Source organism: Tasmannia lanceolata, unplaced genomic scaffold (genome assembly GCF_043159265.1).
Source record: "Tasmannia lanceolata isolate RefF3 unplaced genomic scaffold, GAP_Taslan_0.1 ptg000011l, whole genome shotgun sequence".
In the NCBI taxonomy this organism is placed as follows: domain Eukaryota; kingdom Viridiplantae; phylum Streptophyta; class Magnoliopsida; order Canellales; family Winteraceae; genus Tasmannia; species Tasmannia lanceolata.
The window spans coordinates 19,338,301-19,364,524 of record NW_027518688.1 but is presented as its reverse complement, the minus strand read 5'-3'; the positions used below and the strand labels follow the sequence as shown (position 1 = coordinate 19,364,524).

The following is a 26,224-nucleotide window of genomic DNA, read 5'->3' as shown; positions in this document are numbered from 1 at the left end:
GACTCGTCGGCATACAAGTCTCTACTCATTCTCTAGTGATAGAAATCTCTCTCTCCAACATTGCTAAAGATAAGAGAATGAGGTGAACCTGGAATAGGGAAGGATTTTTACCCTCGTTATAGTTAGCATTATCACCTCAGGATACATGAAAAATGCGCTTTTTTGGTATGCTCTGAAAAATCTTGCATTTCTTTTCTTACAAATCCACTCACCAAAGTATTCTCCCTTTCCGGAGCAAAATAAGAACATTGTAGTAAATCGACCATATCCAATGGGAAGACCCAAGATATCTTGAATCTCATCAAGATGGGACTCCAAATCTCTGTCTTAGTCTTGTAATAAATAAATAGATGGTCTACTATCTCCCACACCTTCACCCAGAGCGTGCAATAATCCACAGTCAAAACTCCTCACCTCCTCAAATGATTCATCATAAGAATCTCGTCATGAAAGGCCGTCCATCTGAATGCACGGACTCATGAAAGAGCTTGTTTAAACAATAACCGAATCCATCCCTACGGATCTTGGGCATTCAAATCAAAGAAAAATTTGAATTCTAACGAGATGGGTTAGAAATACCTTTCATCGCGGCCGTACATTTGAGCTTGTAATCCAATGAAAATCTTCGCTTTTATGAGCACCGAATTGGCTCGGAAACACCCCTTATTCTTCTCTTCCTTCTCCTCACCACTAGGCTTATGCGAAACCTCTCCTTATGTGAGCTCTCTAAAGAAAGAGTCGGAACACTTTTGTGGTGAGAGAAAGAGAGACCAAGAGCCTCTATATAGGCAAATAAGCTCCCATAAAGCTTCCAAATTTAATAAATTCGTTTGACCCACTAGGCACAAAATTAGCAAGCCTTTAATGCTAATATTGGAGCCCAATAACCTTTCCAAATAAGTTGATTTGTGTACTTAATCAAAGAGTTGCCTAGTGCAAGGCCACCTTCAAGTTTTGGAAACTTTTAAACATAGAAACTTCCGACACTAGTCTGGTGACTTAATAACCCAAGTAAATTTTCTATGAAGTCCTCAAGGAATTTGGGTCCCAGGGCTATTGATACGATGCCTGACCTGGTAAAAATTCTAAGGATGTGTCAAGTGAAGTGGAATAAGCCCAAGAAGAATGGGTTCAAATAGAATACAGATGGTGCTTCCAAAGGCAATCCTGACTTATCAAGTGAGGAGGAGTCGTAAGAAACCAAAAAGGTGAGATTCTATTTGCTTTTTCTCAATTTTTCGTGATAATGGCACCAACTTGCAAGCAAAGACCAGAGGTCATCGTCAAGAAGGATCTCCCATGGTCCATTAAATATTATTGCCAAGAGCTTCGAACTTCTGTCTTAGAGTTAGAAGTTGAAAGGCAATAATTTAGAGAAGCTAACCAAATTCCGGATTCTTTAGCTAATTTTGCTTACAAAAGAAAAGAGAATCACCCATAGTGACATTTGAAGGACCTTCCTAGAAGGGCTAGGAGCACTTTAAGATGTGACTCTTTGGATATCCCTAGTACTGGTTATAAGTAGTTTTCCTTTTATTTTGGTTTTGAGGTAAGGTGGTGTATCCCCATCTTGTACTTCATTTATTCTATCAATAAAATTTCAGATGCCCCGAGGTTCCTAGATAAATTCAGAGTAGAAAAAAATTCTAATCTGAAGTAGCATATATCTTTTCACTTGATTTTTGGGGATTCCCCATGCTCTACTCATGCTTTCTTCCTCCCTTTCTAATCTTTTCACTTGATATGGATCCAATGGACGCAATTTAGATCAACTGGTGTGCTCAAATCCTGTCCCTTAATATTCGAACAATTTCAATCCATTGGACCATCTGGGCCTATCGACACCGCGACCCCTAATCTTAATGTATATGTCAAGAGGCAAGTTATAGAAATAGAAAGCCATGGAATGAAAATTGCATCAATCAAATGACCCAATGGTTGGATTTCTTTCTATCATCTTTTGTAGGCTATTAATTGGACATTCCAGATTGTCTAATGTGTGATATTTGGTTGATGGCCCGCCCATGTACAGCGGGCCCGACCTCTTAACAGTGCCAATGCAAACTAAACTAGGGAGGTTTCCAATTTGATTTAGCAAAATGTGGCCCAAACCCACACTAAAATGGGCCTTCAATCCTAATTCCTTTATTATCTCTTAACAACGGGATTTTATACGGTGTAAGCCCTTATAGTCTCATATCTTTTCAAAAAGTACTGTACGGATCACATCACAGGTTGATCCAAACTGTCCGTTGTGCCCCAAAAATTATTTCCATAGGATAATCTTATCCCTCCGATCTATTTAGGTTTCCATAATATGCAGTTCCTCTGTAGATCGGAGGGTTGGGATCATCCTATAGAAATGATTTTTAAGGCAAAACCTACTTACCCTGTGGCCCATGACATGGACGGTTTGGATTATCCTACCGTACTTTTTGAAAAATACGGGATTATAAGGGCTTACAAATATACACCATATAAAAACTCACAGCGACAAATTAATGGCGACATTTCATCAAACGAGTACCGGAAATAAGTTATAAAACCGATGGCATTTCCATAAATCACTTCAAAATACAAAGTACCATTTAGTAATGGGAGATGATATAAATTCGAACCCCTTTAGGATTATTCGCACCACTGAAACATGAATTGACGTCAAAAAGCGTTAAAGTCTTATTCACCGTTGGTCAGTTACCGTCCTTTTTGACGCCAATTCATATTACAGAGGTGCGAATCATCCTACAGCAGGAGCGAATTTATCTTCTACCGTTAATTAATAATCCCGTCAACAGAAACGGCTCTGTTGCTTCTTCCGTACCTGCAAAAACCTCTCTCTCTCTCTCTCTCGATTTCTAGGGTTTATTGGTTCTCATCCGAGCTTTTACTGGTGCTTCTTCCATGGCAAAAGGCGTTCGAAATTCTCGAATCCTCCTAAACAGGAGATCCTCTTCTATAAGCCTAATTCTCACTATGCTCTTCATGCTCTCTCTCCTTCTCCTCATGCTCCTCGCTCTCGGAATCCTCTCTCTCCCTCTCAATACCAACACCGATTCTCCTAATTCACTCGATCTCAACGCAGTCTCAAAATCAAGTACGGAAAGGTTCGTGAATTTGAATCTATTGTTTTTAATCTGATGTGCTATGCGAGTTTTTTTTTTTTTGGCCCTAGTTGGTTGAGATTTGGAGATTTATAGGTTGTAATCGGAACTGAGGAATTTTGTGCTTTTAGAGACGATGGATTAGGGCGGAGAGGAGAGCAGTGGACGGAAATTATTTCGTGGGAGCCGAGAGCTTTTGTCTATCACAATTTCCTGGTCAGTTTCGCGTATTCTCTTTATTCTTTGCCCTAATTAGAATACCTAATATAGGTTTTTTGATGCATTGTTGATCTTCTTTATTCTATAACTGATTGATCTACTGCTATGTGCGAGGTTTTGTTACGTGGTTGATCTTCTTAGAGGGAAGATCAGCCTCTTGATCCACTTCTAGAGAAGGATCACTCCTCCTTTGTGCAAAAAGACACAATTTCTAAGACGGTTTCTTCATTGATTTCCATTAAATGTAATATGTGTTTATATATAGCACTTACAGATAAGCATAGAAAGATCTTGAAACATCTTATGATAATAAGAGAAATAACTAAATAAAGACCTAATTGATATTTCAGTTCTGTAATATAGGTTCTTGAAGCATTGTTTATCCTCTTTATTCAATACCTAACTGATCTGCTGCTACGTGCAAGTTTTTTTTATCCAATTTCTTTGTGTAATTTTGTGAAAATTATTGTTGGATTTTTATTTACTGTCTTTATCAGAGTTGATTGTTTGAATTCTGGAAGGATCTGAGCTTCTGTTGAATTCTGGAAAGACCTGAGCTTTGATTTCTGTAAATGAGTTGCAGAGAGGACTATCTCTAATTCTCAATGTACATCTGGGATGGGTAATAGTTAGAAATGACCTGAAAATCATAAAAACATGTAGCAGAATGTGGAAGAAAAGGACAGAAGATATGGTGGAGAATTGTCATCCTTTGTGATGAGGGTAACTTTGAAAAAAACAAAACGATCATGAAAATTTGGAATCCTTAAATACAAATCCATACATTGGATCACATGACAGTTGAAATTGCTTTTGCTTCCCTAGTAAGTTATCTCATACGAGTAACAATCTAGGTAACTTGGAGTCGCTCGAAATCTGATGTAACTTGGAGTCGCTCGAAATCTGATGTAACTTTGAAAAAAACAAAACTAGGCCCTTTTGTGAGGGAAGATTGTAACTTCACCCAAGTCCATATGGCGCTCAACCCCTTCATTCAGTGGTCTCTCTATCATTTCTGATCGTTGATGCACTTTTATTGACTTAGCAATTGGAACTGTCTTTGATGGTCTCCACCCATAGTCGTGGTTTGAAACATCAGTGGTATCAGATACATATCAGTTGGTGCAGAATCCTATCAGCCTAGATTAGGAAGGATTCCCCTTTGTATTGGTGCTTCTTTTTTTTTTTGAATGGTAACAGAATTCATTAAAAAGAAGACTGAGAAGGTCCCCCCTCAAGTACAATACACAGATACAAACCAAGAAAACAGAGACAATCCTGCAACCCTACAATTATACAATTAGGGTGGTAAAAAATCAAAAAGCTCTAAAACCTGCTTAGAAACTCCATCTTTTGCCAACTTATCTGCAATAGTATTAGCAAATCTTCTCGCATGCTGATATAAGATCGAAAGCCCTTCCGATATGTCTTTTATCTCATCAAAGAAACGAAGAAATCTCCACGGCGGAACCGAAGAGCCCCTGAGCCACCTTATAATATTAAGCGAATCACCCTCTACAATACAACTGCTCAACCTGTTCCTTTCCACACACAAAAAGCCTTGATGCACTGCTCTTACCTGAGCTTCACTCGAATCAACTGTCCCAATCGGACCCGAATAAGCCTTAATGACCTCGCCGTCGCAGTCTCTTAGGACACACCCTATCCCGGCTGGGCCAGGATTACCCAAACTAGAACCATCGAAATTTAACTTTAAGAGTCCATCCTGGAGAGGACGCCAGGCCTGAATAATAACATCAACATAACTTTAAGAGTCCATCCCCTTTGTATTGGTGCTAATAGTTTGAAATATCGGTGGTATCAGATACATATCAGTTGGTACAAAATCCTATTAGCCTAGATCAGTAATGATTCCCCCTTGACCATTAAAAAAAAAAAAGATTCCCCCTTGTATTGGTGCTAATAGAAAATCACAGAAAATCTAATGCATATCGGTCCGTATTGGCTGTACGCTGGGTGTACTGGCTGTTGCGGGGCCGATATGAGTGTTGTATTATGTTGTCTTCACTTATTTTCTATTCGCCTTTTCGGGTTTGCATATAACCTACTTTCCGATATTTTTGTGCTTGTTTCAAAGAGGTATTGAGGGATTTAGGCAATGCTTCAAATCTTGGATTGGACGAGAACTTGACTAAGGTAAAAGGGAGTCAACTTGGGTAAGTCATTGATTAACATGGTCAAATTTTCATTAACTCCGGTGAGTCGAAGACTCGAAGGAGTTTTGATTGACTTGGTTAGAGAGTCAACTGGGCGAGTAAAATCTCTATCAAGTAAGATATGCATGATTCAATCGTGAAAACACCATTTGAAGTACAATTGATGAATCTCTGCCAATGTAATGAAGTTTGGGGAGTTTTTTATATGGGGTAAAATCTCTATTTCTTATCATTTCTTTCAGTTGATCACTTCTAATGAATAAAAAAATGTAATGATTTGTTGAATTTGCGTATTTTTTACAAGATTTGAGTGTTACGCGCTTTTCCTTATTTTTTGCATTTTATTGAAGAATTTTTTTTCCCATATTGCATCTTTTAATGATAAATTAAAAATTAAAAATTTATCATTAAAAGATGCAATATGAAAAAAAAAACATTCTTCAATAAAATGCAAAAAATAAGGAAAAACGCTTAATTGGGCCGCCCTTTTTATTTTATCTTTTAATGATAAATATTCTTGTTTAATTTTTTGTTCATCTATTAGTCAAGATCTACCAAGTTATGCATTTTTTTGTTTGTTTTCTTCATTTTAGTTACTATTTGCCGTTTTTATTTATTTTATTTCGTAATACTGCAATGCTTGGTGATAGATTTGCTCGTTTAATGCATTATTTCATTTTTTTATACATCAGTTACGCTAGATCTACCAAGTTAAGATGTTTTTTATTTATTTTGTTTCATTTTTTCCTTTATTTATTTATTCTAATTTTTATTTTCCACTAAAATGCATGTTTTGAGCATGATCACGTATCTATGGGTATATTTTCCCATTTATGTAAAGTCTTTTTCCATTTTTCAGTATGTTTCAAATTTTTTATGCTTATCTTTATTTTATGTTAGATGTTTTAGAACTTTTGACCTGGATCTTTTCGGAATACTTTTCGCTCACTTTCTGTAAATGAGTTGCAGAGAGGACTGTCAATATGTAGATCTGGGGTGATTGAAAGTTTAGAAATGACCTGGAAATCATAAACACATGCGGCAGAATGTGGAAGAAAAGGATAGAAATTTTTTTGAAAAATTGTCATCCCCTGTGATGAGGGTAGGGTAACTTTGGAAAAAACATGATGGAACTTTTGAGTACTTACTAAAGAATACTTGTATACAAAAACATAAATCATAAAACATGACAGTTGAAAGTGGGAGAGAGGTGCAGATATTCATAACATGGTAAGTGGGGAGGTCCTGAATGAAATTGGATTATTGCACATGGTTTATAAGCTGGTAGACAATGAGAATAACATCAGAGCAATTAACTGTAGATACCTAACCTACATGCAATCAACTCAGCATCATCTGTAAGATGGACAATTTTCCATTTAACAACCATGCTCAGATAATCTCCGTATGATATGGATAGGATCGTAGGACAATAGTTCACTACTCACAAGCTCCTTTCATATGAGATATGAATACTTTCACATTTGCACTGGTGATTTTCATTCTTTCTTTTTTCTCCTTCGATAGGAAATATGGTATTGGACTAACGAACTCAAGATTGTAGTGTTGAAACCTTTATAATTGAGCTATGAGCTCAGGCCATCCATCGGTCTGAGCTATTGCCATCTTTGAAATAATTTGTAATCAAATGCTCTCTACCTCAGAACACTTAAGATGAATCCATTCACAAGTTCTTTTAGAGAATTTGAGGAGCATAAAAGTGTCTAAACCTCATTAAAACAGTGAACGTATTTAAATATCCAAAATTAATAAGCTAATAGCTAGTGTTTGCAAAGATTTAAAGATTTTGAGTTACTCACATGTGACTCCTCTTTTTGGGTTGGCCTTACATGTGGCACATATGGCCCCTCTTTTGGGTTGACTGTATATGGATTTTTAACATCGAGAAGTTGTTGGGTTTTGAACCTAGGACCTTCCGTGAGGCAATAGCTCTGATACCATGTTAAACAACTAATTACTGTAAAAGCTCACCATGTGAAACAACCAATTACTCCAAAAGCTTAAGCTATTAGAGGTACTCTTATTATTCATTTATACTTCAACAGGCAGAAAACGGTCAAGTCAAGAAATAGAGCTATAAATGGAAGTGTACAGATGGCAGTGTGTAAGAAATGTCCTATCTCACGTGATTGTGTGTGCTTTGGTCTGAAACCCTCTGGAGTAGAAACTCCCAAGAGGGGATCGAGCGATACCAGCAGCCATGCTCCATCCAAGAAATGTATCAACCACCGGCGATGAAGAAAAGGGTGGGAAAATGGTGCTGTTGAGAAATCTGCCAGGCAAGATCCTATCCGATCGTACACAAAGAAATAGAAAAAGTATAAATAAACAAATTACAAAATGCAGAAACCAAGATTTTACGTGGTTCGGCCAATATGCCTACTTCTATGGGTGAGAACACAACCTTCCACTATGAGAAAACAAATTACAAGGATTACAATTGATTAACTCAAACCCGCAAACCACAACCCTTTCCCTTATCCTCTCAACCATGACCATACATAGAACAACCCACGGGAGAATCAAGAACTCTCTCTCTCTCTCTCTCTCTCTCTCTCTCTCTCCTCTCTCTCTCTCTCTCTCTCTCTCTCCTCTCTCTCTCTCTCTCTCTCTTTCTCTCTCTCTCTCTCTCTTTCTCTCTCTCTCTCTCTCTCTCTCTCTCTCCCCAAGAGAAAAACCACTCTTGCGCACTAAGAGAAAGTCCACGTTTTACTCCTCTTTAGCTGCACTCTTGCCTCCCTCAATTAGGTCGTGAGATTTCGAGAGAATTTTTTCCATAGGTTTCCCAAAAACCTAAAACAGTCCCCTTTCCTATTTTGGCTCTCACTAAAACAGTGGGAAACAAGACACTTTCCCAATAGGTGGAATTGCACAGAAATCAGTAGGGAGCTGCAAAGACAATTGATAGGACAAAGTGATGGCCGGATATGTTGTAAAGAGGTGTAGGACAACAGATATGATATGAAATCAGCAATCAAGCTGCAGTTAAACAACAACTACAACAGCTGGCTGTTCATCAAGGAGAAGAAACTAAAAAGGGGGGAAGAAAGGAAGGAAAAATCTGCACATGTTGTTCGGAGACCGCAGGAAAGGAAAAGAGTCATTGTCAGCTGCATTGAGAAGGCCGACCAACAAAGGAGGGGAGGAAAGGATAAGGGAAAGGTAAGAGGGGGTTGTTGGGTGCAGAAAAATTCTTGGATTTCGGGCCAACGGGTGTAGGGAGACAAAATCGAGAGGGATAGAGGAAAATGGAGGAGGAGGAGAGGAAGGGCGAAGGAGAAGAGAAGAGAGGGAAAACCTGGGGAAGGAAGAGAGGGGCGGTTGCTTTTGTGGAGGAAATCACCTCTCTAAAACTCTTAAGTGGTTTGTACTACTAAAAATATGGAGCGTTGAGGGCTTATAAGTGGTTTGTACTTACTAAAAATAGCAACTCCATACTTAATAAAATACTAAATCCATCTTTACTAAAAGTAGTAAGTACATACTTATTAAAAATAGTAAGTCCATGTTTTGAATTGGTTATGTGTGGACTATAGGTGATGTGGATAGCCCCCATCTCTAGAATAATAAAATGTCCCAAAATGGAAATTAAACGTAGCTAAAACAGAAATAAACCTAATCTAAAATATTTCATGTAACTGAAAGGAACATAGGGCTCTCAATTGGGTCATTTCATTTCACATCAGAAGTTATAAGTGATCAGTCATTTTTTAGTTCAAAGAGGCCGTTTTCATAGCCAATACCTCCAATAAACATGATTGACTGCTTGTGGTTACTATAAAAAAAAATTGTTGCACTTCTTTTGCTCAATTTGTTTTTCTTCCTCGGTTTAATTTGCAGAAACTCCATCTTTTGTTTTTCAGTAGCTAGTGCAAATGTCGAGATTCAACAGAATGCTGCATTATATTTCTTAATTTGTAGATTGCTTATATACCTGTTCCATTTCAATCTGTTAAAATACCATCTTTTCTGCTTCTGAAGTCGTCGATTGTTTATTTACGGAGAAGGGACTGAATTAGCTGAGAGATTGATAGGAAATAGCTCGAAGTCACAAATACTGATATTCATTATTTCTTGAGCAGTCAAAGGGTGAATGCGAGTACCTAATTGAACTTGCCAAGCCTTACATGGCAAAGTCAACTGTTGTTGATAGTGAAACTGGTCGGAGTAAAGACAGCAGGTTTGCATTTCCCACCTCTTTTCTTGCAGTTTTAGTCGAGCGTAGAAAATGTATTGTTTTTCATTGAAGGTGTATTGAAATTAACTTTTTGTCTGAAGGGTACGCACAAGCTCGGGAATGTTTCTCAGGAGGGGACGTGATAAGATCATCAGGGACATTGAGAAAAGGATATCAGATTTCAGCTTCATACCTGTAGGTACGCAGCTCGGCTAGTACCCATATTTAAATCTTCATTTTTTTCCTCTCTCTCTCTCTCTCTCTCTCTAATGGTTCTTCTCTTTTTTTAATGGAAGCCAACATGTGGAAATTAGATTGGTGGAACTACTGAACCTTCATTTATTGGTGGCCAATACATTTCGTTTCTTCTTAATTTTTAGGTGTGGCATGAACATGACATTATTTTATGGTTTTGAAGATAATGAATGCGAAATAGCTTAGCATGCGGAGAACAAACTCTGGTGTATATACAAGGAGATATGGATAATCTTTTGACGTTTGTGCTGCTGATGTGTGGTTCTGTTCTTCACTTGGCTGATAACTTCTAGAAAGGAGTTTCAGATGCTTGTAAAAGATGGCGAGTCATGTGACTCATGACACTGGCAACCACTTTTGAGTCTGAAGCTGTTATGACGTAATCGAGAAGAAGTGAGTGTTATGGGTTAAGTCTGAAACTGTTACGACCTAATTGAGAAGAAGTGAGTGTTATGGCTGGGAGCTTTGGAGGGTTGCAGATGCATGCAGTTTCTCAGATAGACTTTCACCAACACAATGCTAGTAGCCCTAGGGAATTTATTGGGAAGTCTACCACGAGGATTGTTGAGTGGCAGAAACATACTTAAACTTCTGACCTGTAAGGGCACAGAGATGTACAGACGATGGACCCATTTGATCCGATAAATATAACCAAGGCTGCCATTTCAAAAGCTTTTTTAAATGCTTTGGTTTAAAAAATCATTGTTTTTCTTAAATTGAGTTGCATGATATGTGTACTATTGCCCAAAGATAAGTAAACAATTATAAATGTATGATTAAGAACAAAAATAAAATGTAGTTCTCTCTTGGATGCTTTATACTTAGACCTGTTACATCAGAATGTAAGCCTTTGTAGTATCTTTGAGGTTGTCGCCACATTGTCTATCACTTGCCCTACAGAGGGAAGTCTGGAAAACTGAAATGTATACATCTTAGGTTTAACTGATATTGAAGCCCCAACACACTATTGTAGTAGAATGAACAACTAGAAAGGCACCCTTTAATTTCTGACTATAAATCCCTCAATCCCATCTGTCTCTTACAATGACATTTCATTCTAAGAATGAGCATGTGCTTCAATGTTCAATCTACAGGCTTCTATCTGTCTATACTCTGCTCAATGAATGCTTATTCCTTAACTGCTTGAAATATTTGCTGACGTTCCATTTTCTTTCACTCTGCACGAAAGCGATCTAATGGTCGTGATCTTTATTGTTTTTCCTTATTTTTTTCATTCATCGACGTAGGGCTAGTGCATATTTGATTCACTCTCTAATCTTAATGTTGATGTTGAGGCTACCTATTTGTTGATGTTCCAAACATGCTTTAGTATATATTTTTTCCTTGGTTTCGAGTGGTTTTTAACATCGTTTTTTAAACCTTCTCATACTTTGTGTAAAACTAGTGTAATGGTTCTTTTGAGTTTTTGCAAAGTCGCAGTGATGAGGACGATACTGGCGTGAGTGATGAAGTGGTGGGAGAGAGCTTGTAACGACTTGGATTTTTACTGCACGAATCGCTACGGGCAACAAAACTTATGTATTCCTGTAATTACACAGCGGGAGGTTAAAGTACATCCTGAATTTATAAAAATCCCAAGTATGACATATTTAAAATCTTTTTATATCTGAGGAGATTGACTACGTACATCATTTCCGTATTTCCTCAAGTTGCTTTTACACTTCTCATAACTAAGGTTCCTCATTGACAAATACTCCCGCATCCAAATTTTCAAATCATGATGGAAAAAAGTGGGTTAGGAGAGCAGGTATATAGAAGCTACGGCAACTAACTGAAATCAATAATAAGAGACAGTTCTATAAAAATATGCAGTATTTTGTATAGAACATAATGTGAATTTAAAACTAATACTAATAGGATTTTTTTTATAGACACAATTTAACCAGATAGTAAAACAAACCATTTAAAGCCCAATAGTTTCCAACTGTTTCTATTTCTGAAGTTTCTTAGAATGATCCGTCTCACCTCGTATTGTCCGCTTTTGACTTGGCCCGCTTCCGCTTTTGGGTAAGTCGACGGCTCAGAGGTATAAATACGTCACACGAGAGAGACTATCACACATTTACCTCTTCTATTTCTTTTATTTCTCATTTTCGTTCAAACTTTTCGTGCATATGAAATCCAACATTTCATTTCATTTTCCAGAATGAAACACATTTCATCATTTTGAAACAAATATGATTTGATATTTCTCAAATGTAAACAATGAATATCTGAAATAAAACGGATAAGAAATATCTGAATAAAACAACATATAATCATATCCCTATCACTTTCATTGAGAAAAGATACCAGTCGAGTCTAGCTATCACCTGCACCTGAGAAGTGGGAATTTGAAGATGCTTGACCTTGAAGATGACAACGATCAGGGAGAAGTGATTCTCCTAGCCTTTTCCTTTTTCTCCCTCTCTTCCTCCATTTTCTTTCTCTTTCTTCCTTTTCTCTTCCTGACTGCTCTATTTATAGGAAAAACTGAGGGGAATAGTAACATGTGAATAATTTTTATGCATAATAACTGTTATTTTTACCGGGTATTACAGAGCTTCCTTTTAGGAAACTGCTTGAAGGTCAATGTACTCTTCTTCTTTGAATGGAACAACTCAACGAGAGGTTTTTCTTTTTGTATTTATATTTCGCTTTGTTCAAAAGACGGAGCTTTGTTCTCTATACATTCTCTTCTCTATCTCCAGTCTCTTTTACTCTCTCCTTTCTTACCCTCTTTGAAGCATGGGTTCCTGTTCCCAATTGGAATCAGATGAAGAAGTTCTAAAAGCAGCAGTGATCCTCTTTCATATGCGAAACAACGAGCTTGAAGACTCAATTAAGCGGAAAAGATTACGAGAATTGACAGTTTACATTGAGGCTACCTACAACCCGTCCAAGAAGTGCTAGAAAAGACACCGTCAAGTAATCATGTCTCTTCGCATAAATCCGTGTTGTCGCTATGATGTAACGGTGATACAAAGGGGCTCTCCATGTGCAACGTCTTGTGGGTGATACAAAGGGACTCTCCGTGTTGTCTAACCAACTCAGTCAATACCCTCGTCCTTGGAAACTCCGGTGGTGGGACTCCAACGAGAGGACAGGGCTTGGCTACATGAGATTTACGCGGAGAGACTTGATTACTTGGCAGTGTCTTTTTCTGGCACTTCTTGTACGGGTTGTAGGTAACCTCAATGTAAGCTATCAATTCTGGTAATCTTTTCCGCTTAATTGAGTCTTCCAGCTCGTTGTTCCGCCTATGAAAGAGGATCGCTGCTTTTAGAACTTCTTCATATGGTTCCAATTGCGATCTTCATCTAGTTCGAATTGCGAACAGGAACCCATGCTTCAAAGAGGGTAAGAAATGAGAGAATAAAAGAGAATGGAGAAAGAGAAGAGAATGGAGAGAGAACAAAGCTACTATGTTTAAATACTTTTTCAGAGTTGTAATTCTACTAAAAAAACTAACAAATTTAGAAACAAGGCAATACGTCTGAAGAATGAGAAGGGCACCCCACTTCACTCACGTTACCATTACCAGGGTTGTTAGCTATTCTACTTGCAATTTTTAATTTTAATGTTTCTATTTTTTCGGTCTTTCGTTACATTGAGGAGACTCTGGAAACGTTTTCCATCTTTTGAACAAAACGAAATAGAAATACAAAAAGAAAAACCTCTCGTATGAGTTGTTCCATTCAAAGAAGGAGACTATATTGACCTTCAAGCAGTTTCCTAAAAGGAAGCTCGCTCCCACCACTTCATCAATCACGCCAGTGTCGTCCTCATCATTGCGACATTACAAAATTTCAACATAACTATTGAACTGGTTTTACACAATGTATGAGAAGGTTTCAAAAAGCGATGTTAGAAACCACTCCAAACCAAGAAAAAAAAAACTAAAGCATGTTTCGTCCAATTTATCAACTCTTACAAGATCCACTGTTGCAAGGAATATTTGCTACATATATGTATGACGACTTGTTATAGGGAGATAGAATCTGCAAGGTTTTCACTGAGGATCAATATTGTTATGGCAGTGGCATCCAAACTTAGCCTCTATTTGTTTGTGTGACCAAGTTGTGATTTCTGTGAATAACTAAAGCAGCAAGAAACTATCTAGTAGGTTCCGTATTAGATCTTATTCAGAGGGACTTTGGAAGAGGGAATTATTTGTTGCACAACTAATGTTAATATGGTTAGATGCTATGTTGATGGGTGATATTTAGAGTTTGCTTTTGGTACTCTGAGTCTCAGACAACTTTGATGCATAATTTTTAATTGGATAGCTTCATTTTGCACTTCGTCTTTAATTCTTTTTCTACATAAATTTCTTTTAAAGCCAATGCTGCAATTAACAGAGCATGGGGAGGGGCTTCAAATTCTTCACTATGAAGTTGGACAGAAATACGAGCCTCACTTTGATTACTTCCTTGATGAATTCAACACTAAGAATGGGGGTCAGCGCATAGCTACTGTTCTTATGTACCTGTATAAACTATACTCCCTCCACAAATCTCTTTGATAGACTTCGTACTGTGATCCAAAATTTCCGTTCGATTACATCATACAGAGCCCATCTCTGATTCTTCCTTCCATTCTATCTTTGTTTTCACTATTGATGCAGCTCTGACGTGGAAGAAGGTGGTGAGACTGTGTTTCCCTCTGCCAAAGTAAATAGCAGCTCTGTTCCGGGGTGGAATGAGTTATCTGAATGTGCAAAAAAGGGCATTTCTGTCAAACCAAGGATGGGGGATGCATTGCTTTTCTGGAGCATGAGACCTGATGCCTCTTTAGATCCAATGAGTTTGCATGGTCAGTTATTTCTTAAATATGTAGCCAATAATAGCTCCAAATTAAGGTCTTTGGTCATGACTCATGACTGATATTTTGCGTTTTTTAATTTCTTCCAGGCGGTTGCCCTGTTATTAGAGGGAACAAGTGGTCATCTACAAAGTGGCTGCATGTCAATGAGTACAAGGCTTAATAAACTACCCCATAAGGTATTTCCTTTAAACCCCATGAAAGGTGATTGAGAAAGTTTAGGTGCATAATTTATACTGCTCCTGGATTATGTAGCTGTTACACTTACGAAGTATGCCATCATACAGAATGTTGCAGAAGAATACATGTCACAAGTTTCAGGTTTTTTTTTTTTTGAAAGGTAATAATACATTCAAACGAAAGGGCCAAAATGCCGGGGACCGAGCTGGTAAAAAACAAACAAAAAAAATGCGAATAGTTGCATTTGTATGCCCCAAAGGCCCCGAATTAGCCCTTCTCTTTGTACTATCAAACCATCATGCCCGGAAAGAGTGCCTCCCACACTAGCCGGTCCAGGGTTCCCCAGGCTAGAACCATCTAACTTTAGCTTAAGCAAAAGTACTTTAATCTATATTAGGTTCATCTGATTATATTAAGATATGTGATGGGGTTTATGGATCATCAGGAACAGCCGCATCTTTACAACATATTGCCATCTTGCTAATTACAAATTACGCTAAAAGAGGAAATGTATTCCAATGTACTAACCATGCCAGTGTGTTGGAGTATGCAACATGGTTGGTGCGTCGGGGTAGAATTTCTCCACTGATAAATATATCTTTTTGTTTTTCCTTTCTTAACTTTGAAAAAATAAAGAAAGTGTCAGTCATCTTCGAGAAATGTTATTTCGTTTCCATATCTTCTTGGCTTCTGAACTCTGAAGTTTTATTTGTTAATTTCTTTTTTCTGGGCATTCCTTTCACCTAAGAGGGATATCTTTCGCTATCTTGCTTCAATTCTACAGAAGGAAGGAGAGATTGAAGAGGATGTTAACCATAGAATAAGAGCAGGTTGGTTGAAGTGGAAGCTTGCCTCAGAAGTTTTGTGCGACCGTAAAATCCCTACCAAGTTGAAGGGGAAGTTTTATAAGACAGCTGTGAGGCCAGCCATGCTGTACGGCTCAGAATGTTGGGCCACCAAGAAGCAACATGTGCATAAGATGAGTGTAGCGATGATGTAAATGCTTAGATGGATGTGCGGCCACACAATGTTAGATAGAATTAAAAATGAAGACATTCGTAAAAAGGTGGGGGTGGCACCAATTGAGGAGAAGATGAGAGAACACCGCTTAAGATGGTTTGGACATATCCGACGTAGGCTTTTGGATGTTCTGGTGAGAAGAGGCGACTCGTGCCAAATTGATAGAGTAAAAAGAGGTAGGGGCAGACCGAAAACAACTTGGGTAGAAACAGTGAGGAAATATTTGACAGCGAGGAACATAACAGAGAACATGACCTTGGATAGGATAGAATGGAAGAGAATGATCCACGTAGAAGTACCCAACTAGAGCAAAAAATAAACTAAGTTGTGGAATCCCTACCAAGTTGTTGATTTTTTTTCTTTCTGATGATATTATCAGGAAAGCCTTGCAGAAAATAAACTAACCAAAAATTGAAAAAAGAGAGAGAAAATCAACAAATAAACAAAGAGAATTTAGCTGTTAATAGATAAACATAAGTAATATGTGCATCATGTGAAATATGGGATAAAATCATGTGTTGCAAAAATTTCAATTTTTAAAAATACCCTTTGCATATCGGGAGACAAAATCTCAGAGATATTTATCACAATATTTCTACTTAGTTGTGGTTTATACTTCCATTCTCATGTTTTATATAATGTCAAATTGGCATTTTGTAGTAGATTCTTTAGGATTTATAATTGTTTTTAGCAGATTTCTGTGGGGTGGCATTTTCCTTTTCCATATACGCGTCACGCGTATCTGCTGGAATTGTACAACAGTGATTTGGTAGTGTGTGTGTGTGTGTGGAGAGAGAGAGAGAGAGAGAGAGAGAGAGAGAGAGAGAGATTTTGGATCTAGTACTGGCGAAAATATGTTACCAAGGTTTGAAAACCCACCGAGTCAAAATATGAGAAGATTTGGTTTATATAAAAACAGTCGTGACTCGACCGAGTTTGTCCGAGTTTTGTAATGACTCGGTGATTGGCTGAGTCACTTAGGATGAGTCAAAAATTTCTTCTTAATTTTGTCTTAGTTGCAACTTAGACAATCAATTTGCCACTTGAGCGAATCCTCGAGGGTATTCAAAACATTTACATGCTATTTAAGTGGATCATTTTACTGTTCTCTTTGGACGAAAATCGTGAAGGTTCTTGTGCTGTTGACCGCGTGTGATGAAGGGTTCCTTCTTCCTTCACTTCTTCAATGTCATGATGCTTTTTCTTTTCTTTTTCGTTTTCAACTTCTTATTCTTTTGTGACCTGTATTTCTTGTTTTTTATTCCTATTCTTCTTCTTCTTCTTCCATGATATTTCCATTCTTTGTTTTGGTTTGGTTTGTTTTTCTTCTTCTTCTTCTCTGCCCCTCTCTCTGTTTGTGTGTGTGCTTGTTTTTTTTCCTTTCTAATGTTGTTGTTATCCTTTTCGATGTTGTCTCCTTCTCCATGTTATTATAGGAGGCTGTGTTACATGGTTTCTTCTGAATGCACAAAGTACCCATGTTAAACAAGTGTCAGATTGCAATACTTCAAAGTTCTCTGTGACACTTCTAAATTTTTATTATCTAATTCCTTTTTTAATACAACTACCAAAAATTTACAATTACTACATGTTTTGAGCTCTACTCATCCTAATAGTATGTTTTTTATATGGAAATAAAACACTAAATTTACTTGACACATCAAATTTCCCAATATATTATATGTTATAATCATATTATTACGTTAAAAAAAAAATTAGAATTGCCAAATCCAACAACCGGTACCCGTGTCAATTCCAGACACTCGAACCTGTTCCTATGCAAAACATAGATAGGGATTCTATCTTTGACATAACTATGTTGTGCTCGTGCTTATATGAAATTCATTTCATCTTTTTTTATTGGTAATAAAATTTATCTATATGTTCACACCATTTTAATATAGTTTTTTTTACTACATTTTCTTTTTAATTATTTTTCTTTTAGAAAAATCTTGACTCTCCCCAGCCACCGCATTGACTATCCTAAGTCATATCCGAAATCCTGGCGGTGTCAACTCCAATTCCTGAGTTTTCCAACTTAGGCCATCACCTTTGTGTCAAGGAAATGGATCCATGGCCCCTGCAAGCTTGAAAAAAACATGTTATGTAGCTGATAGGCTTAGTGAATAGGAGAGGTGTTGGGTTGGAGATTGGTAGAGGAAGAGAGCGAAAAAAAGGCTTAGTGAATAGGGTGGTGACTAGATGGTCACCTCTTCATGATGGTTTTACTATGCTCAATTTTGATGCTAGCCCTGCAGGTAATCCAGGGCTGGCTGGTTTGGGTGAGATCTTGGCCTATTGAAGAGATCTTTCTATTTGTGGCTCATATGAGGCAGAGGCGGGCTATTCTTGAAGCTCTACTAACTTTTCATAACTTAACATCATGGGAGGCTAATGATGGGTTCTTGTAATGCAATTGCTTGGGCTTCCAATGCCATCTTGGATCCTTGGAGCAAAATTCCTTGATTAAATTTGTGATTTATCTTCTGGGCATGCTTTGAGGGAAGCCCCAATTCGGTGGCAGATTCTTTAGCTAGGGATGGATTGCTCTGGGCACTGATCTTTATATTGGGCAATCTTTGCACTTGTATTAGTTCTATTTCTTTCTGTCCTCCCTTTGTCCTGTGAGTAGGCTATCTCAAATCTGCCTTTCCATGTGATTTTTAGTAGAGTTTTGTTAATATTCAACAGCAAAAGAGGAAAATCCTAAATAGTCATCTTGGTTGATAGTTGATAAATATGTGAGACACATGGAACTCAGAGAAAACAGGATCCACGTCTATTTTTTTGTGTTTTGGTTTCTGTGTATTTGTGTGGTTGCATGTATATGATCTTTATGTAGGTTTATTATCTATCTTACTATTTGTCTATATCATGTGCACAATATAAATTTAGATATATTTGCATGCTTATTATGCACTCAGACTTAGAAGTTTAAATGCCTCTTCCTCCCCACGCCCAATTCTGTTAGAGCAGGACTCATCTTGCTTGTGTTTCCCTTCAAGAAGGCCATCTGGTCTAATGATTTAAGGTGGTTGAGCAACCAGGATGCCTAGTATGTTCAAATCTAAATTGTCATCACTCTCGAGTCTTGACCTGGCATATTGTTCTCGAGTAATCTCATTTATGTTGCTTTATAGACTGTGTCGAGTGTGCTTCATGAATATGTGTTGCTTCTGTCATGCGAATGGAAGAGCAAATCCAATTTGTCCAATTGGCACCTGGCATGTCTCGTGCCTTGTCTCATCACAACCGTTGAAAGAAACTTATTGCTTCGTGCAACTTAATGTGCCCCTTGCCTGTCATCTCATGGTGCTCTAGTCCTCTTTAAGGGGCCGTTTGGATATGCGGATTTTAGAATTTTGGATTTCCTCCAAATCGTAGTTGGGAGACGAGAGAAGGAGACCAGCCGTTGTTATCTGTTTTCTCGATGTTCTTTTCGCCAGCAGGAGAGGAGGAGATCATCCCATCTTTCCAGGTTTTAGAAATCTCAGGATGTGGGAGAGATTTCTAAAACATGGATTTCTTACTTAAAATCAGAGATTCTAAAGAGAAGTGAAGCAGTCGGTCTCCTTCTCTCATCTCCCAACTACGATTTTGAGGAAATCCAAAATTCTAAAATTCGCATATCCAAACGGCCCCCAAGAGTATTTTGGCCCCGCCTTTTATTGTACCATATGAAGGAACCAATCTTACTTTTCTCAGTGATACCAACCTGAACCTTACTGTACATAGAAAAGATACCTCAGGGGAAAATGATGAGTTAACTTTGAAAGAAAGAAAAAAGAGAGAAGAAAACTGTGTGGCGAATCGACAAAAGGAAACACCTTCCTTCTAGTTCTAGACTCTTCTTTCCCGCCAAATCGTGGGAAAACTCATCTGAAAAACTCATAAACTTAAGGAATGAATGCACTGAAAGGTAGTTGCAGAAACTCTATGAATATAATGTTGTGTTTACAACACTGGGAAGAAGTGAAGCGGTGATTATGAAAACAGTGTTTCTCTTATTGTTGTTCTTGATCCATCTGAAATTTGCTGAAATTTGATGTTTAGTTCCAGCTGCAACATTTCCTTTATTTTCATGGTTTATAACATTTCCTGTTAGAACAAAGGCCTTGTTGAGTTAGAGTTGAGTTGAGATAACATCTCCTGTTCTTCACCCTTTCTGGGTTATAAAGATGACTGCTTACATGGGTTCTTATAGTGTGCACATCCTTCTTATAGTGTGGAGTCCAAATCAAATGCACAGCGTATTCATTGCGATTTCCAGGTGCCTTAATACCTTCAATTTTGATAAACTATATCTTCTAACTAGCATCAAGTTGGGAAATCTACTAAAAGAAATAAGACTGGGTTTTCTTGCCATATTTATTCTCCATCGGAGATTAGTGATGGAAGACCCATTACCTACTTCCACTTCGATACTCTACTGTAAAACTAAGAATCGATGGGGTAATTCAAGAAATATTAGATGAAATGTTACTCAAATATTCTTCTCTTGTAGTCTCTCTCGTTTAAAAGATTAGTCACTGTTGTGCTGATAATGAAGATTGCATTTTTGAATCATTTTTTTTAGCTAGGTTGCATATCTTTAAATTTCGGCCGACACACCGAAAGTTCGGATGTCGGTCCGGATCGACACCGAAATGGCATTTAACCGAAACAGTTTACGGATTTGGTAGCCACACAGGTTTAGTTTTTGGCAGATTTTGTCTTATTCATTTAATTCATCTGAGGGGGCTGTTTTCACACTTCACACGCAAAAGCCAGCCGTGAAATGGCTTTCTGCAAAATTAGCTAGCAAATCCCCTTAATATGGATCTGCCAGGCAATTTTGCGGAACGCCGCCATTTCCCGGTCGACTTTTGCATGTGAGTACAGCCACAGAGGCTTACTTTTTTTTGACAAATTTTGTCTTATACATTTAATACAGCTGAAGTGGCTGTTCTCTCATGCAAAAGTCAGCCACTATTTTGCGGACCAGCTGTGAGAGCCACCACATAGGAACATATTTTGTCTTATTCATTTAATCTGTTCCTAAGTACATTTGTTTTAACAAACTTGGTTGGCAATATTGCCGACCATAGGGCTGCTCTCTCATGCAACAGCCGATGGTCCCTAGCATATCCCTTATAACTTAAAATAGTGCATAGCATGTGGTGTAAAATAGTGGGCTAAGTAAACTTGGTAGGGACCTGAGGGCTGCTCAGTGGCTGCTTTCTCATGCAGCAACCGATACAACAAACTTAAAATAGTGGGCACAATCCTGTCATAGCATGTGGTGTAAAATAGTGGGCTCAGTACATTTGGTGACCCACGAGATAGTGTAAAATAGTGGCCTCTATCCATGGGTATAATGTTAGCCCCTCATTCTCAAAATGTTAAGACCGAAAATGCCTTTGTTTTTCTTTGTATTGATGTTGTAAATGGTGTAGTACTGTTTCTAAGTTGTAAATGACTTCAGATTTGTCACATAAATGGAGCAGAGTCAACATAGGATTAACTGGGTGTTTATTTATTTTTAAACAGGCATGTAGCTTTTTCATGTTTTAAAATTTATGAGTTTGTATCATCATCTATTCATCATGTAAATCTAGTTCGACGGTTTATGGGCAGTATATTCACTATGCCGCGTCGTCCTCAGGATGAGAATGCAAATGAAGCTGCAGACATTGGTTGGCAATATTGCCGACTTGAGGGCCACAGCACACGGGTTATATCCAATTTTTGTGGGAAGAGAATTGGCGGTAGTGGTGTTACAAGATTAAAACACCACCTGATAGGTAGATTAGGAAATGTGACAGCATGCCCAGCTTGCCCTAGGAAAGTCCAAGGAATCATTTCAAAGTCCCTACAGGAGACCAAACATGGTAAATCAGATAAAGCAAAGGAGAAAGTAGTGTTCATTGATGTTGTATCAGGAAAGTACGATGGAAATGACAGAGCGGACGACGATATTAGATACCCATCTGATGTCGATACAGGCTTGAAAAAAGCGCAACATAGGCGTACGGTGAGAGTCCTTAGCTGATGAGCACGAGAGGAGGCAGATGGCCCATCATGCTTCCACCAGGCCGAATTTGAGCCCATCTGCATGAGATGGGTTACGGTAGTTCAGGGAACAAAGGTCGAAGCAGACGGGCTTGACACGTGGGGGCAGCCTAAAGGATCCAGGACGCAAGGACCTGGCACTACGAAGAATGGAAAAGGAGATGAGCATTAAAAGCATGTTGGGAAGTGCGAAGGACCTTGTTGGGCGAGCATATGCAAAATTCTCCTCCTACAATGCTATCCCGGCAAATGCCTCAAATAGACAATATTTGGAACATTTTGTGGACGTAGCTGGCCAATATGGGGCAGGAGTGAAGGCCCCCACTTCGTACGGGATTATGAATAAATATTTGCCCATGGAGGTTGAGGAACTCAAGAAGTATATCAATGGGTTGAAGAGACAATGGCCTTAGTATGGAGTGACAATCATGTCCGATGGTCGGACTGGTCACACGAGACAGTCGATCACCAAGTTTATGGTATACTATGACGGCAAGACCATCTTCTTAAAGAGTATTGAGGCTTCTGATGTGAAAAATTATAAGCTCATCTACAGGCACTTGTTCGAAGTAATTAGGGAGGTTGGGGAGATGAATGTTGGTCAGATTGTCACTGACAATGTGAGCAACTATAAGAAGGCTGGAAAGAAGATTATGGATAAGTAAAATATATTCTGGACTTAATGTGCAGCACACTATATCGACCTTATATTGAAGGACATTGAAAAAATGAATGCGGTGAAGAAGGTAGTTGATGGGCCACAGGCTACGTCATTCATTTTTTCAATGTCCTTCAGCATAAGGTTGATACAGTGTGCTGCACATGGGATCCAGAAAATATTATACTTATCCATAATCTTCTTTCTAGCCTTCTTATAATTGCTCCCATTGTCAGTGACAATCTGAACAGCATTCATCTCCCTAACCTCCTAATTACTTCGACCAAGTGCTTGTAGATGAACTTGTAATTTTTCACAACATCAGAAGCCCCAATACTGTTTAAGAAGATGGTCTTGCCGTCACAGCATACCATAAAGTTGGTGATCGACCGTCTTGTGGGACCAGTCCGACGACCGGACATGATTGTCACTCCATACTAAGGCCATTGTCTCTTCATCCCATTGATGTACTTCTCGAGTTCCTAAACCTCCATGGGCAAGTATTTATTTATAATCTCATACGAAATGGGAGTCTTCACTCCTACTCCATATTGGCCAGCTACGTCCACAAAATGCTCCAAATATAGTATGTTTGCGGCATTGCCGGGATAGCGTTGTAGGAGGAGAATTTTGCATATGCTTGCCCAACAAGCTCATTCGTACTTCCCAACATGCTTTTAATATTCCTCTGCTTTCCTTTTCTGTATAGTGCAGGGTCCTAGACTCTTGTATCCCTTAGGCAGCCCCCACGTGTCAAGCCCGTCTGCCTCGGCCTTTGTTCTCTTGAACTACCACCGCCTACCTCATGCATATATGGTCCCCAATTCGGCCTGGTGGAGGCAAGATGGGTCATCTGCCTCCTCTCGTGCTCATCAGCTAAGGACTCTCACTGTACGCCTATGTTGCGCTTTCTTCAAGCCTGTATCGACATCAGATGGGTATCTAATATCGTCGTCCGCTCTGTCATTTCCATCGTACTTTCCTGATACAACATCAATGAAAGCTACTTTCTCCTTTTGCTTTATCTGATTTACCATGTTTGGTCTCCTGTAGGGACTTTGAAATGATTTCCTGGACTAAGGGCAACTTGGGCATGCTGTCATATTTCTCCCTTTACCTTTCAGGTCGTGTTTCAATATCTTTTAACACCACAACAGCATATTCTCTTCTCACAAAATTTTGCATATAACAACCTCAGGTCGGCAATGCGTTCTCATCCCGAGCATGACATGGCATAGTGAATATGCTGCCCATAAACCCTCAAATCAGATTTACATGATAAAAACTTGTACATTTTAAAACATATAAAGCTACACGTCTGTTTAAAAATAAACATCCAGTTAATCCCATGTTGTCTCTGCTCCATTTATGTGGCAATTCCAAGGTCATCTACAACTTAGAAACAGTACTACACCATTTACAACATCCATAAGAGCTAAATTACAAAGAAAAACATCCACATATAACCTTTCTTTATACCTGACATTTCGTTTTGACAGTGGGGATAATATTATACTCAAGCATAGCATGGGTAGGGGTCTCGTGGGTCACCAAATGTACGGGGTCCACTATTTATAACCATTTTCTATGACGGGATTGGGCCCACTATTTTAAGTTTGGATACCGGTTTTGCTAGGGACCATCGGCTGTTGCATGAGAGACCACCCACATAGGAACAAATTTTGTCTTATTCATTTAATCTGTTCCTATATCGCTGCTTTCTGCGAGATCCTAGGCAATTTAGCGGATGACTTTTGCATGAGAAAACAGCCACCTCAGCTGAATTAAATGAATAAGACAAAATTTGTAAAAAAAGTAGGCCTCTGAGGTTACTCTCACATGCAGAAGGCAAATGGCTTTCTGCTAAATTGCCTAGCATATCCTTAAATAAGGGGGATCAATTTCGCAGAAAACTTTCACAGCCCAGATGAATTAAATGAATCTGCCAAAAACCCAACCTGTGTGGCTGTTCTCACATGCAAAAGCCAGCTGCGAAATGGCTTTTCCCAAAATTGGCTAACAATTTCCTAAGTGTTAAGGTTGCTCAACACTTACATCACACAAGGCAACCACTAAATAGAAGGAAAGAAGGAAAAAAAGCATATATTTACTTGTAATAAGGGAAGGGCAGTGATAAATCGACCCCCATGTCTCTCTCTCTCTAAGCACTGCCCTATATGGGGGTCGATTTATCACTGCCTTGAGGAAAAAATATTGAAATTGGTTGGATGAAAGCAACTACTAAATGGAAAGAGAGATCTTGAAATAAAAAACTGGGGTATGATTTCGGTCAAGTGAAGGATGGTTAATATAGGGCATTCCATATCTAGGAAAATATGCTCTTTTGTTTCTCCCTATCTCTTCCCTATGGCCTATGCTGATTTGTTTTTTGGGCAGCTTTTGATCAAAACCACATGGTTTCTTTAAAACCTTTAAAACCACGAGCTAAGTTATGAGTCTTATGACAACCCATGAGACTTTCACCCAAATTTCGTCCAAAGGATCATTTCTCACTAACTTAGGCCAAATTTCAAAAAACTCATGCAATCTGCATTGGTTTCTCTATGTTTCTGTCAGTGTCGGCTAAATTTTGGCCGAAAATTTCGGCGACACACAGTACTGTTTCGGTTATAAGCCATTTCGGTGTCGGTCCGGTATTTAAAACTATGGTCAGGACCCCATGGATGGGTGGTTTGGATCACCCAATAATGTAGGCCCCAATATATTTTCTGTTGGTGTACATGGACAAGGAGAAAAATACGGAAATTGGATAATTCCAGGACTTTTCTATGCCATAAGGGCACCTTTTGTCTTATCAATGTAACAAGTACGAATCTTCAAAAGGTGGTGGGAAAAATACCCTACTGAGCCTAAAAAGCCTCCTCGGATTTTATGGAAGATAGCACACGTCATTCATTCTCTTTGATTGGGTTCAAGTTATTTAAAAGTACGGGTCGACTAGAGAATAACGTTGCCGTCCGGCCGAGGAACGTTGCCAGTATATTCTTAATAACGTTTTCGTAGCTGAGTTTAAGGTTTCCGTTCGTTGGCAACGACGGGCCGATGAACATTGCCGGTATATTATTAATAGCGTTGTCATTTCTGAGTTTAAGGTTTTGGCAACTACCGGCCGAGCAATGTTGCCGGTATGTTCTTAATAACGTTGTCGTTTCTGAGTTTAAGGTTTTCGTTCGTTGGCAATGATGGGCCGAGGAGCGTTGACGGTATATTCTTAATAACGTTGCCGTTTTCGAGTTTAAGGTTCCGTTCGATGGGCCAAAAACGTTGCCGGTATATTCTTAATAACGTTGCCATTTTTGAGTTTAAGGTTTCCGTTAGTTGGCAACGATAGGCAAGGAACGTTGCTGTCATATTCTTAATAACGTTGCCGTTTCTGAAGATCCTTTAAAAATTTATTCTAAGATGTTGGCCGAAATACTTTGATAACGTTGGCGTGGGATTTTGATAACACGGCCACAACGTGAGGGTGCTTAATAATAGGGTTTCCTTAATAACGTGTACTATCTTCCACAAAATCTGA

General features: G+C 38.6%; 1 protein-coding gene across 3 annotated transcripts; it reads left to right on the top strand.

The window, feature by feature from the left end:
- The first annotated feature begins 2,773 nt into the window (after positions 1-2,773).
- Positions 2,774-21,609, top strand: P4H5 (2-oxoglutarate (2OG) and Fe(II)-dependent oxygenase superfamily protein). 3 transcript variants are annotated; one of them, XM_077390604.1, is made up of 8 exons: positions 2,774-3,104; positions 3,233-3,317; positions 9,601-9,698; positions 9,797-9,894; positions 14,312-14,441; positions 14,578-14,765; positions 14,864-14,953; positions 21,591-21,609. In XM_077390604.1, the coding sequence occupies exons 1-7, from the start codon at positions 2,902-2,904 to the stop codon at positions 14,935-14,937; spliced, it is 876 nt and encodes a 291-aa protein (XP_077246719.1). In that variant the 5' UTR covers positions 2,774-2,901; the 3' UTR covers positions 14,938-14,953; positions 21,591-21,609. The 3 variants fall into 3 exon arrangements, with proteins under 3 accessions (XP_077246719.1, XP_077246718.1, XP_077246717.1); XM_077390603.1 differs by lacking the exon at positions 21,591-21,609 and adding an exon at positions 20,199-20,540 and having other exon boundaries at positions 2,775-3,104; XM_077390602.1 differs by lacking the exon at positions 21,591-21,609 and having other exon boundaries at positions 2,777-3,104; positions 14,864-15,121.
- The last annotated feature ends 4,615 nt before the right edge of the window (positions 21,610-26,224 follow it).

Bases quoted from the DNA above. Each gene is read 5' to 3' on its own strand.
- P4H5 (XM_077390604.1), top strand. From the start codon at position 2,902: ATGGCAAAAGGCGTTCGAAATTCTCGAATCCTCCTAAACAGGAGATCC. The intron at 3,105-3,232 runs GTTCGTGAATTT...TTGTGCTTTTAG, and splicing joins TCAAAATCAAGTACGGAAAG to AGACGATGGATTAGGGCGGA. The intron at 9,699-9,796 runs GTTTGCATTTCC...TTTTGTCTGAAG, and splicing joins GGTCGGAGTAAAGACAGCAG to GGTACGCACAAGCTCGGGAA.